The 13,679-nt window shown below is 46.4% G+C and overlaps 1 protein-coding gene across 1 annotated transcript in view; it reads right to left on the bottom strand.

Moving 5' to 3' along the window:
• Tbc1d9 (TBC1 domain family member 9) overlaps positions 1 to 13,679 on the bottom strand; it is a 112,467-nt gene that overhangs the window by 59,778 nt on the left and 39,010 nt on the right. The window contains exon 2 of the mRNA XM_051168502.1: positions 2,613 to 2,723. Coding sequence (XP_051024459.1) covers positions 2,613 to 2,723 — 111 coding nt within the window. The remainder of the gene's footprint in view (positions 1 to 2,612; positions 2,724 to 13,679) is intronic.

The raw sequence follows: 13,679 nt of genomic DNA, 5'->3' as shown, positions 1-13,679 counted from the left end.
GTGCACTTGTGATAGGCACTACTTACTAGAAAAGTGACGGTGCATCTTTTGGGGGGTATAAATTATGCCACGGGCAATTACAGCCTGCTGTTCCTCAGCCTCGGCTCAGCAAATAATTATGGAGCAACTCAGCTTTGTGGATCGAGGTTCCGCCCGTGTGCGAGTTCATGGAAGAGCTGCTTTGTGGAACGGCCGTGGTCCAGGAGCCAACTGAGAGCCCTGATGTCAGGCAGTGAGCAGGAAAGGGGAGGAAAATCTGAGGCACAAGGCAGCTCTCCTAGCACCGAAACCTGCCCTGGGGGTCCAGATGCCCTGAAGCCTGCAAAGGGATCCAAGTCCCTGAGGACTCCTGCCTCTACGGGGTCCCTAAAGCACCCGGGAGGCAAGAAATGAACTGCCCGGGGGTTAAATGAGGAGGCAGCCAGGGTGTCACATCCTCAAAGTCAAGAACTCTAATGGCTCCCCATGATCTTTAATGTCGTGTGTGTGTGTGTGTGTGTGTGTGTGTGTGTGTGTGTACACATTTGAGAATACTCATGAATATGCAGATGCATGTACAGGTACATGTGCATGCCTGTGAGGCCAGGGGACAACATCAGGGATTGTTCCTCGGGTCCTGTCCAGCAGGGTCTCTCTTACTGGTCTTGTGCAGCCAAGGAGTGAACCCCAGGAACCGGCCTGCCTCTTCGTCCCTATTACCAGCATTACAAGTGTGTACGTCACTGCGGTTCTCTTATGTGGATTCTAGGAAAATTCATTTCTGGGCTTTTACTAAGCATTTTATCTATTAGTCATCTCCTCAGCCCTGTCTTGTTTTTTTTTAATTTTTAATTTTATTAATTTATTCATATTACATCTCAATGGTTATCCCCTCCCTTGTATCCTCCCATTCCTCCCTCCCTCCCATTTTCCCCTTACTCCCCTCCCCTATGACTGTGACTGAGAGGGACTTCCTCTCCCTGTATATGCTCATAGGGTATCAAGTCTCTTCTTGGTAGCCTGCTATCCTTCCTCTGAGTGCCACCAGGTCTCCCCAATCAGGGGACGTGGTCACCTACAAGAAGAACATTATGATAAGCAGATTTGGGCCCAGGGGTCCCGCTCAAACTATGGCACCAGCCAAGGACAATACAGGCCGTAAACTTCAAACTCCTACCCAGATCTAGCCAATGGACAGGACATTCTCCACAGTTGAGTGGAGAGTGGGGTCTGACTTTCACACGTACTGTGGTGCCTCATAGTTGACCTATCTTGGTTTTTAATTCTACTCTCCAGGCTCCAGTGGCAGTTTTAACTTTATTCTAGACTGCTTCCCAACTTTCCCCATCAACCACCAACGCAGCCTACAAGACACTTCCCTGAGCTTCCTATTGGAATACTGGTAAGGATGAAGTCTAGGTCCAGTCCCCAGGAAGGCAATAGATAAGGAAATAGCACAACAAAGGAGCAATCCCACAATGCACCACTAAACTATATCCTTCAAGAACGGCAAGGGCATCGCAAGCAAGATAGCCTAGGAAACTGCCACAGCCACAACACACCTAAGAGGCAATGGCACAGTATGGTTTACTGGTGTCATCTCAGGACAGAAAGAAAAAAAAAAAAAAGCAGTGGGAAAATCTACAGAATTCTTAACAAACTGTGGCCTTTCCTTTTATATTATATTAGTCTGTTTTATATTACTACTGACTGTAGTGGGATATTAATAACAGTGGGAGCGATGGGTAGGAGGTGTACGCAGTGGAAGGTGTTTGAGTTACCTGTTTGATTTTCCTACAAATGCAAAAATGTCCTAAATAGAGCCTATTGGACTGGAGAGATGGCTCAGTAGTTAAGAGCACTGGTTGTTCTTCTAGAAGTCCTGAGTTCAGTTTCCAGCAACCACATGGTGGCTCACAACCATCTATAATATGATCTGATGCCCTCTTCCAGTGTGCAAGTGTACATGCAGATAGAGCACCCATCTACATAAGTAAATCAATCTTTAAATAAAACTGAGCCTACTAATGTAAAATAGTAAAAGGGGCAAAATAAAAGAATAAAAACAAAACAGTGAACTGTCACTCTTGCTATTTTTAGTGGCCACAAGTAAACAGTGACTGTAAATGTCTTAGCCACTCTGACAGATTCAACACTAGCAGGGCTGCTTACTCCTGTTTTAAGCACAAGGCACCACAGAGACTATCAAGAGAGAAATAATCTCACTTATACAAGTTAATGTGATGATACATCAAGGGTCACTGAGTAAGCACATCTAAGGACCCCCCAGGTTCCTCTTCTCTCCCTGCTCCCCTTGTAGCATTCATGATTAGTTCTAGCCATGCTATGTGCCACTCGTGGCTGGGCTGGACCTTTCACTCCTCCCTGGTCAGCTGACCTTCAGACTGTGTGCTCCTTCACGCCAGATGGAGGTTGCAGACTTCAGAGCCAGAAACTTTACCATGGCAGGCCCCCAACAATTTGGTGCTAAGTGACCAACGTTCATTGCCCTAAACTGTCAAGAGATCGCACTCAGCAAGCACATTCCTTGCAAAGCCTCAGCTACTTGGAAGTTTTGTTTTGTTTTGTTTTGTTTTCTGCAAACATGTGTATCACAGATTCCTGGGACTTACCGCAGGCGATGGTCCAGTAGACTAGAGAGTCTGGAGTCTGGTAAAGGATCCGATACGGTGCGACACGGGCACTGGAGTCCAATACTACATCAAGGGTACCCACCAGAAGGCCTGAAGAAGGAGAAGTGGGAAACAAACAAGTCAGGATTTCCATGGCATAAGCCCAGATCATCAGTGTGAGCATGGCCCTCCAGCTGGATCTCCTGATGGCCATCTTCCACAGCAGGGCACCTGGACAGAGCTTTCATCTTAGAGGATGTTGGCTCTATAGTACTTGTTTTAGTGATCTCCAAGAGGAACAGGAGCAGGGAAATGGAAGGTTCCAGAAGTGCATGCAGCAAATGTCCTAGCACAGATCCTGGCAGAGCGTGCTTCTCGTAGACGCCTGTTAATAGGAAAAGCCCTTAGGACTCTCACGCTGAGGTCTTTGCTCTAGCTGTCTTTATGCCTGATGCATGCTATGTGTCCCTCGGGCTCTGAAAGATTTCTCTGCCTGAGCAACTGGACAAAGCCACAAGAACAAAGCATGAGTGTCTGCCTTGGTGTGTCAGGATGTATTTTAACCTGGCAGACTTTTCTTTTGTATTGAGAATTTTATATATGTTTTGCCTTGTTTTTTTTCCGAGACAGGGTTTCTCTATGTTATCTTGGCTGTCCTGGATTTGCTTTGTAGACCAGGCTGGCCTCGAACTCACAGTGATCCACCTGTTTCTGCCTCCCGAGTGCTGGGATTAAGGGCATGCACCACCACGCCTGGCTTATATTGAGAACTTTAACACGACTCAGCTCAAACTACTAACTCCCTATGGTGTGCAAGACAAGCCCTGAGGGCCTAAGGATCCGCCAGGCACCTTCAATGGAGGAAAGTCATGCCAACATTAAGGGTGTTAAAGAGTGAGCTGGTGTGAGGCAGAGGCTCACATGGAGTGGCTCTCGGCCATCTGTGACATCCTCACTATAGCCACAGGTCATGGGAGCCTGCTTAGAACTCATTAAATCTGAGGACCAGGTCACATATACCTTGTAGGACAAAGCTAACTTTTGGGCGTGGCTATCCTCATAGAGAGACTGACACAGAGCCAACCCCGACCTTGGGGAAACCTGCTAACATGGACCAAGTCCAGAGGAGTGTGACCACACAATAAGGGGTCTTAGTCATCTGCTGGCACAAAGAGAGATATCTGCAAGGCACACGCTCTCTTAAGAAGCAGGTGGGAGGTGTCCCGTAAGAAGACACTGTCCTGGTGACCTGGTTCAAGACCAGTCAGTGCTAGGCGGACACATACTCATTTTGGTCTGTCAGCACGTCTCAGAATTCTAAGCCAAGTTGTCAGGTGTGGGGACGACAAAGTGAGAGCCTGCTGTGAGCGCACAATGCCTTTCAACCACTTTTCATCCAACGCCCCCTTTATCTACTCCGGGCCAGCATCACACACCAAACGTTTCCTGCCCTAGTCTACAACAAACAAACAAAACAAACAAACAACAGCAACAAAACCAAAAACAACCCAAGAATGGGCAGATGAGGACCCACACCCACAAAGTCTACAAGGTTTCATAAATTAGACGCTTTACGTTTACAATAAATTGGAAACATGCCTGCTATTGTGTGAACAAATGTCCTCCACGGGTCCACTGGAGGCCAGCGATATATGCGGCAAGTCTCTTTCCTGAGAATGAGTAACTAGTCGAGGACAGAGGTTGTATGCCTTGGTTGGCTGTCACCCAAAGTCTTTGTCAAAAGCTTGGTCCTCAGGGTAGCACTCTTGGAAGATGCTGGAGCCTTTAGATGATGGGGCCTGAGAGATGTCTAGGCTACCAGGGCCTTTAAAGGACTGTGGGGCCCTTGTCCCTCACTTCCTTACCGTTCCCTGACTGTGAGGTAAACATTTTCTCTATGATGTGCTCTTACAGTTGTCAGTCTACTCATCTGCCAAAAAGAGAAATGGTCTGGTCTGGTTGACCTTTTGTTTTATAAGTTAAATGACCTCAGGCATTTCATTATAGTGACTCAAGTTGACGCAAGCAACTCCCACTGTTTACATGTCTCGAATTAGCCCAAAGTTACATAGGATCCAACATACAGTAAAGCTTTTCCTCAGAAGGGGCAATTAAGACTCAGATGAGTAGCCGGGTGTGGTGGCGCACACCTTTAATCCCAGCACTCGGGAGGCAGAGGCAGGCGGATCTCTGTGAGTTCGAGGCCAGCCTGGTCTACAGAGTGAATCCAGGACAGCCAAGATTACATAGAGAAATCCTGTCTCAAGAAGAGAAAACAAACAAACAAACAAACAAACAAACAAACAAAAAGACTCAGAAGAGTAAAGTAATCTTACAGCATGACACTTTGGTGACATGGTTTCTCTGTGTAGCTCTGGCTGTCCTGGACTCGCTTTGTAGAGCAGGCTGGCCTCGAACTCACAAAGATCCGCCTGCCTCTGTCTCCCCAAGTGCTGGGATTACAGGCATGTGCCACCGTGCCCGGCAGGGCATGGCACTTTTTATTTAACTTTAATTTGTCTATTGTGTGTGGAAAGAGGGTATTCAGATGAGGTGTCCAGATGCAGCTCCAGCTGGCCTCAAACTTAAACTGAAAAGCGAGACTGGCCTTGCACCAGAGACGGCCATCTTGCCTCTGCTTCTCCTGCTGTGCAGCTCCCAGTGTCTAGCCAGCTGAGTTTTCAGTGAAGCTCCCAGGAAGCTCTGTAGAGGTAGAACTTGTGTGTTCTGCAGAAAACACCACCACAAGGCTCTCTTGATACGACACTTTCCAACAGTGTCTTGCGCTGTGGTTCTGAGCACACCAAGCAGCACCTTGGCGCACACAGCACCCCACAGGCCACCTCTGCTTGGCTCTGGCAGCCCGAGGGCTAGAGAGAGCCCTGGAGTAGTCAACTCCTGCAGAAAAGCTCAGCGCCAGGTCCCACTGGTCTCATTTCCTCAGTAGTAAAGTGACCACCGCAGCTCATGGCTTCCTGGACTAGAATTATTCATCAAGACGGCCGAATGAGTGAGGGAGACCACAGGGAAGGCCTATGCCTGTCCTTGGTCACCGTCCAAGGGCAAAGCACCCATTTAGACTCCCTGCAAACCACACTTGTCATCAGCTGACCTGAATATATAGGGGGAGGGGAAGGGGCGGTTAGAATATCAAAAATACAACTTTTTCTAAAGTGGAAATTAGCTTTCTCTGAACCAAATAAAATATGTTAAAACTCTTTAAAAATAAAAATAAAATTTATGAGCTGGGCAGTGGTGGTGCACGCCTTTAATCCCAGCATTTGAGAGGCAGAGGCAGGTGGATCTCTGTCAGTTCGAGGCCAGCCTGGATTACAGAGAGAGTTCCAGAATAGCCAGAGCTGTTACACAGAGACACCCTGTCTTGAAAAAGCAATAAAATAAAATTTATGGATCCTCCAGAGTTTGGGTAAGGTTTCTACACAACACCATTGACAAATGCATTTTTGCTTGCTGTACTGTGACTCGAATTTTCTGGAGACGGCTAGTTATTTTTACTATCCACAGGTGGGCAAGTACAGCAACAGGCGGGGCGAAAAGCAAAGCTGGCTGAGAAAAGCGGTTCTCTCCCCGTGCTAGCCGGAAATCCTGCACAGGGTCAGGAGACCTGTTGATGAGAAGTCCAGCTGTGCCACTAACAACTGTATGTTGGCTGCCACCGCTTCCTTCTGGAGTCCAAACAGGAGGTGGTGCCCAGCCTCCTGCAACTCTCTCGTGTCTGTTTTCAGACACACAGACTTCAGTTTGAGGTCAGAGAGCTGGAGGCAGGGGATCAGCCACTGAGTCTAAGGACCATCGTTATAGACAGATGCCTCCCATGGGCAAGCCAAGTTCATGGAACGTTAAAGACAGATGCCTTCCCATGGGCAAGCCAAGTCCATGGAGAGCAGTGCTTGCTGGCAGCCCTGGGCCTGGAGGCCTTCACTCCCTACCCCCAGGACTGTTTCTCCATCCTTATCGGGTCACTAAAGCTTTGTGCTCTGTAGCAGAAAAGAAAGGCGTCTAGAAAAGCCAAACTCATATCTTGATCACCCCAAAGGCACCAAATAAAATCCATTCCGAGTATCACAAGTTTAATTACAGCATAGGTGTCAATCAAAGATACAGAAAATGCCTGAAGTAGAACACCAGAGTGAGGGCTGACTAGATTTACCAGCTCATTGACTTCAAGTCTGCCTTCACACCAGCACCGCCAACTTCCACTAAGAATTAGATAAAAACTAACAAATATTTAACATAAAAAATACCCCAATAGAGAGAGGAACACTTCTTCATTGCTGGTGGGAATGCAAACTAGTACAGCCACTTTGGAAATCTATCTGGTGCTATCTCAGAAAAATGGGAATAGGGCTTCCTCAAGATCCAGCTATTCCACTCCTTGGAATATACCCAGAAGATGCTCCAACACACAACAAGAAAATTTGCTCAACCATGTTCATAGCAGCCTTATTCATAATAGCCAGAACATGGAAACAGCCTAAGTGTCCATCAGTAGAAGAGTGGATAAAGAAACTGTGGTACATATACACTATGGAATACTACTCAGCTATTAAAAACAAGGAATTCCCGAAATTTGTGGATAAATGGATTGAGCTAGAAATGATCATAATGAGTGAGTTAACCCAGAAGCAGAAAGAATCAAATGGTATATACTCACTTATATCTGCATACTAGCCCAAGGGGCATGTCCCACGAACGCCTTCACTTACCAGGAAACTGGGACAGAGGGGAGGGCATCCTATTGGGACTCTAAATGAGAGACGCATGGGAGAACAGCAAAATAAAAGGATCCAGAGGGTCCTAGAAACCTACAAGTAGAACAATATGATAGGCAGATTTGGGCCCAGGGGTCCCGCTCAAACTAAGGCACCAGCCAAGGACAATACAGGAGGTAAACTTTAAACCCCTCCCCAGATCTAGCCAATGGTCAGAACATTCTCCACAGTTGAGTGGAGAGTGTGATACGACTTTCTCACATATTTTGGTGCCTCACATTTGACCATGTCCCCTGGAGGGGGAGACCTGGTGGCACTCAGAGGAAGGACAGCAGGTTACCAAGAAGAGACTTGATACCCTATGAGAATATATAGGGGGACGTAATCCCCCTCAGGAACAGTCATAGGGGAGGGGAATAATGGGAAAATGCGGGGGGGGGGAGGAATGGGAGGATACAAGGGATGGGATAAACATTGAGATGTAACAAGAATAAATTAATAAAAAAGAAATACCCCAATACAGCCGGGCGGTGTATTCTTACTGCAGGGTCCACGTTGCAATATTTTATATAAGCAGTATACAATATTAGAATATCTCGCTAAGTTAGAAATTTTAAATCAGGGTTTGTTGTTGTTGTTGTTTGTTTTTGTTTTTGTTTTTGTTTTGTTTTGCTTTTGCTTTAAGAAATTCAAAGCAGGGGCTGGAGAGATGGCTCAGAGGTTAAGGGCACTGACTCCTCCTCCTGAGGTCCTGAGTTCAATTCCCAGCAACCACATGGTAGCTCACAACCATCTGTAATGTGATCCGATGCCCTCTTCTGGCCAGAGCACTGCATACATAATAATAAATAAAGATTAAAAAAAAAAAAAAAAAAGAAATTCAAAACAAGCTGGGTGTTGGTGGCGCACGCCTTTAATCCCAGCAATTGGGAGGCAGAGGCAGGCGGATCGCTGTGAGTTCGAGGCCAGCCTGGTCTACAAAGTGAATCCAGTACAGCCAAGGCTAACACAGAGAGACCCTGTCTCAAAAAAACCAAAAAAGAAAAAGAAAGAAAGAAAGAAATTATCTGTGCACTTAGCCTTGCACATCTCCATCCTCCTCACAGGCAGTTCCCTGGCAGATGGGCCCCATTGATTCTGCAGGGCCCACAGGTTCAGCACTTTGATTGGAAGCCAGGAAATCCTGAGCATGTGTTTGATAGAAAAATAAGGTAGGTAATTTTTTTAAAAATCTAAGTAAATTATATTAATGTTGTCTAATCTTGATTGACGCAAGTCAAGGCTCCTATATCCACCTCCTGTTCCTTTAAAATATTAGAAGATGGGTACTCTGGTTCAGGGGAAAAAACAAAAGAGACGGGGCGTCGGGCGGGAAAGGAAGAGAGGGATAGAGGAAAAGGAAAGAGAGAGGGGGTAGGAGAAGTAGGAAGAGGAGGAGGAAGAGCAGGAGGAGGAGAAGGAAAAGAAAGAGCAGGAGGAGGAAGAGGAGGAGGGCGAAGAGGAAGAGGAGGAGAGGAGGAAGAGCAGGAGGGGGAAGAGGAGGAGGAAGAAGAAGAGGAGGAAGAAGAGGAGGAGGAGGAGGAGAAGAAGAAGAGGCAGAAGCAGTAGCAATCGGACTTTTCTTAGAAATCCTCTTACTCAGACTCCGGAGTAGCTGTCAAACCCTGCACCGTCATCATCTCCCACACAAAGCACTGTTTGAACAGCTGCTCTGGTCTGCTATTTCTGCTGTTAAACAATCTTTAATCGCCTGAGATAACAAAACCAAATTATAGCCCTCAAAATAACTACCGTCTGCGTCTTCCTTCTCCTTGGGCTCAGAAGCATCTTACTGAACAGAAGACTCAGAAAACACCGGGAAGTGATGCGCCTAACCTTTCCCTTGGCTGAGGTCACTAGAGGGTGTGTGTCCCCTTCCACATCTGGAGCACTAGCTGGGACTTGTGCATGGTGGCTGGGCTATGGTCCTCCCTCCCACAGTGTGTGTGTGGGCTGCAGGGATGTGTCAGGAGAGTGTGCGTGTCATAGGAAGGTGCTGGTGACATCCATCACTCTGTGGATGATCTCAGGCAACTTCACACAAGGCTGGGGAGGATCTGAGGCTCCCTCAGCCCCCCCCCCCCTTTCTTCTGAGACGAGGTTGTGACAGCGGGAAGGGACAGGAATGGGTTCAGCCTTGGCTCATGTCCTGGCCACAAATTTCCTTCATGTCTGTGTGCTTACGTCTGAACCCAGAAAGAAAAACAGCACCTACCCTTGAGAGAGGCTGAAGATGTGACAAACTATTGTTTCATGAAATATTATGAGCCATAAAAAGATTAAGAACTTGGAAACCACATGGAGCATTCTGGTCCTTTCAATATTCTTTCTCATCTGCTGTGGTTTGTATCTTCAAAGGAAGACAGTGTAACACACACAGCAAGGTGCTTTTGGGGTCCTACAACCCTAGCTCCTCCTTTCTCCAGACCCTATATAACTTTCACTGGACAATGTGTGTGTGTGTGTACACATGTGTTAACACTGATGTGTTTTGTAATGTATATTTATGATAAAAAAAAAAAAAGTAAAGCCGGGCAGTGGTGGCGCATGCCTTTAATCCCAGCACTTGGAAGGCAGAGGCAGGTGGATAACTGTGAGTTCGAGGCCAGCCTGGTCTACAAAGAGAGTCCAGGATCGCTAAGGCTACACAGAGAAACCCTGTCTCAAAAAGGAAAAAAAAAAAAGAGTAGATAACCTATGGCCGGGGATGCAGTTCAGTTGATAAATGTGCCTGCCATACAGAGGGCCCTGGATTCATGCCTCCATAACTGCATAAGCAAGGATGGTGGCACACATCTGTAATCTCAGGCATCGGGAGGGGAAGGCAAGAGGATGGAAAATTCAAGGTCATCCTTGGTTACATAGTGGGTTCGAGGCCAAGGCACTGCCAGCAACAAGGAAGGTAGGTACTGCTCAACTTACTTATACAATAATTTGTAAAGCTTCCAATGAATTTGATTAATTTACCTTAGTCATGCAATATTTCTCTACATAACTGTGCTGTGGCATTCATTTTCCTAGTAAAGGGCATTTGGATTTATCCCCCACTCCCCTCCTCTTTTAAAGCAAGAATAGCCACGTAATTAGACTCTGGATAATAAAGCCTTGAGCACATGAGCACATTTCTTTGGGATGGATTTGCTGGGTGCCAGAGTGAGTGCATCCCAACCCTTATTAGATACTACAGAACGACTCTTAAAGGTGACACAATTCTAGTCTATCCAAGAACCCGATGGTATGTTTCTCCATGATACCTCCAACAAGATTGATTGATTGATGATTGATTGATTGATTTAGGTTTTTGTTTTGGGGATCCCCCCCCAAAACAGTGTTTCTCTGTAGCCTTTGCTGTCCTAGATTCATTTTGTAGACCAAGCTGACTTCCAATCCATAGAGATCTGACTGCCTCTGCCTTCCTAAGTACTGGGGTCACAGGCATGCACTACCGCATCTGGCAATATTTATTCATTTTTAGCCAATCCAAAAGGTAATTAATGGTAAGTACCAAATCGTATCTGCAAGCCAGGCGTGGTGGCGCACACCTTTAATCCCAGGCAGAGGCAGGCCGATCTCTGTGAGTTCAAGGCCAGCCTGTTCTATAAAGCGAGTGTAGGTCAGCCAAGGCTACACAGAAAAACTCTGTCTCAAAAAAAACAAACAAAAGAAATTGTATCTACACCGTGTTTGTTTCAATTTGCATTTCTCTGATAACTCAGCAGCCACGTACATTGGCCCCTTCCTTCAGGGTGTGTAACCTGCTGTTCCTCCTGTGTTGACATTTGTCGAAGGGCATCAAGGTGGGGCATTCTGGACCTCTTTACTTGTAGGGGCCTTGACTGCCACACACAGTCAGTTTCTGTTCATGTCAGCAAGTGTTCGTTGGTCGTTCTAAAGCTGGAGAGGCAGCATGCTCAGGCTTACCTCACGAATCTTCCATACAAACCCAACATTTTGGATTAGTGGGTGCAGCCCCAAGCACCAAGGTCATGTGTCCATCTTATCTGAGGCAATGGAAGGTTTCAGGACGCCAGTAGCTTGTACCATATTCTAGCTGCCCCTCCCTACATGGAAATGATCCCTCCCAGGACATCTTAGCACTTATACAAACAACATGGCACGGGTACAGAAAGTCATTAAAGAAATGCATGGAGAGCCCACCCCTGACAGATGTCCCACGTGGTCAAATGTACATTCCTGTCAGCAAGGGTCCTGTGCTTTCTGATTTGTTTTTATGTTTTTAAGCCAGTTCACAGTGTGGCGTGTAAGCTGAAATGTCCTTTCTTTGATTTATTTTCTCCTTCCTGGTATATTTCTCTCTCTCTCTCTCTCTCTCTCTCTCTTTTCTTCCAAGTAGTCTTGGCTGTCCTGGACTCACTTTGTAAACCAGGCTGGCCTCGAACTCACAGTGATCCACCTGTCTCTGCCTCCCAAGTGCTGGGATTAAAGGCGTGCACCATCATGCCCGGTTCTTCTTGGTATATTTCTACACTTTCCATTATCTACAAGATTTACCCAGCTCATGGATACTAGTGTTTTCCAGTAGTCTTCCCTGGTGTGACCCACCCCAAGTGTCCTGGCAACTAACTGATCCCTTTTCTGGGCCCTGCCAACCCACCTTTCACTTCGCACTACTACAGGATTTAGCACATTATTTGTCAATTTGGAAATCTTTAAATACTATTTTTTTTTCCTGTGATTTCTCTGTGGGAAAGCACCCAGCTTGAAATGCCCAAATCACATTCGGACCATGACGCCGGCTGGTAGCTTGGTGTCCAAAACAAAAGAAGAGCCATGAAGCTTTCTGATGGACATTAACAGAAGCCAAGAGTTGCTTCTAAACTGGCTCATCTTCACAGTAGTTCTCAGCAGAGGGCATTTGAACAAGTCTGCCTTAAATAATTAAACATGAAAAATTGCACAGTCAAAGGAGACCGGGGATGTAGGAAGGCCTGAAACTCCATTTCAAAGAGGGGGTATCCAAACGCGTTGGAAGAAAGCAATTTCCCTAATTTCAGTATTAGGTTTTTTGTTTGTTTGTTTTTTGTTTTTCTTTTACTGGATCAAAAGCAGAGTATTTTAGGGAAAAGAAAGTCTTCCTGGCCTAACTCTGCAGCTTAGTCTGATGGTGAACAGCTGGTACCAAAAGTAAAGGAACAAGAAAAAGCCTCCAGACTTTAACTAGCCACCTGACCTGCTTGCCCTCCACATACAGACACTGTCTGCACAGCCTCCTGGCCACCAGTGGGATCAGGGCAAAGGTGGAGTGTTCAGCTGCTAGGAACAACATTTGCCAAGTAAGCCCCTAACTATGCGTGTAACTGGGCTCCCAGAACCATGAACGACATGATAGCTCCATAGGTCAAGGTGGCCAGGGACATTGTTGTGCACCATGGAAAGGGAACACAGGCTGTGGCTGTCCGCTGTGTAGAGAGGTGACAAATTCAGAGGGAGGCCTGCAACAGAAAGCAAGTCCCCAGCTGGTTGAGCTCTTTGGGAAGGATTGGGAGGTGTGGCCTGGGAGGTTTCAAAAGCCCACACCATTCCCAGCTGGCTCTTTCCGCTTTGTGGTTATGTCTCATGCTGTGAGAGCCACTGTTCCAGCGCCATGCTCCCTGCCTGCCGCCACATTTCTTGCTATGAGGGTCACAGACATCCTCTGAAACCATAAGCTCCCAATAACCTCTCTTCTATAAGTTGTCTCAGTCGTGGAGTACATGTTGTCACAGCAACAAAAAAGTAACTAAGACACTTTCCAATCTACTGTAGACTTTTACAAAATGCAACAGTAAAAAGTACATCACAGAAAAAGGCAACCGTGTTTTATTGTCAAATTCAACAGATGAATCGCTCTAATTTTGTATATGCTTAATCTCAAGTTTCTATTCATAACTGGGAGTGAAATATTAAGAAACAGCCTGTCTTTTTAAATTACACCAACCTAGCCAAATGTGGTGGTGTGTTCCTCCTATCCTGCCCTCAGAAGGCTGGTGTGGGAGGAGCCTCAGTGTGAGGTAAGCCTTGGCCACACAGTCAGATACTATCTCAAAAGTAATAACAATAAACTAAACAAGAAGTGAAAGAAAATTTTTAATTAGCATTAAAGCAACCAGAACAGCAGAGCTCTCTAATTCATAAGTGCAGGTCGGCAGGTATGCTAGCCCAAGGCCCCAGATGATAAGTCACAAAGAATGCGGAGCTAGGAGGCAAAGGCCTATTGAGTGTTCCAGGGACCAGCTGGCTGTAAAAGATAGGGAGGATACACAAGGACAAATTCCTGAGAGAAACAGGTACCAGA

Source organism: Acomys russatus, chromosome 26 (assembly GCF_903995435.1).
Source record: "Acomys russatus chromosome 26, mAcoRus1.1, whole genome shotgun sequence".
Taxonomy (NCBI): domain Eukaryota; kingdom Metazoa; phylum Chordata; class Mammalia; order Rodentia; family Muridae; genus Acomys; species Acomys russatus.
This window is presented reverse-complemented; position numbering and strand designations above follow the sequence as displayed.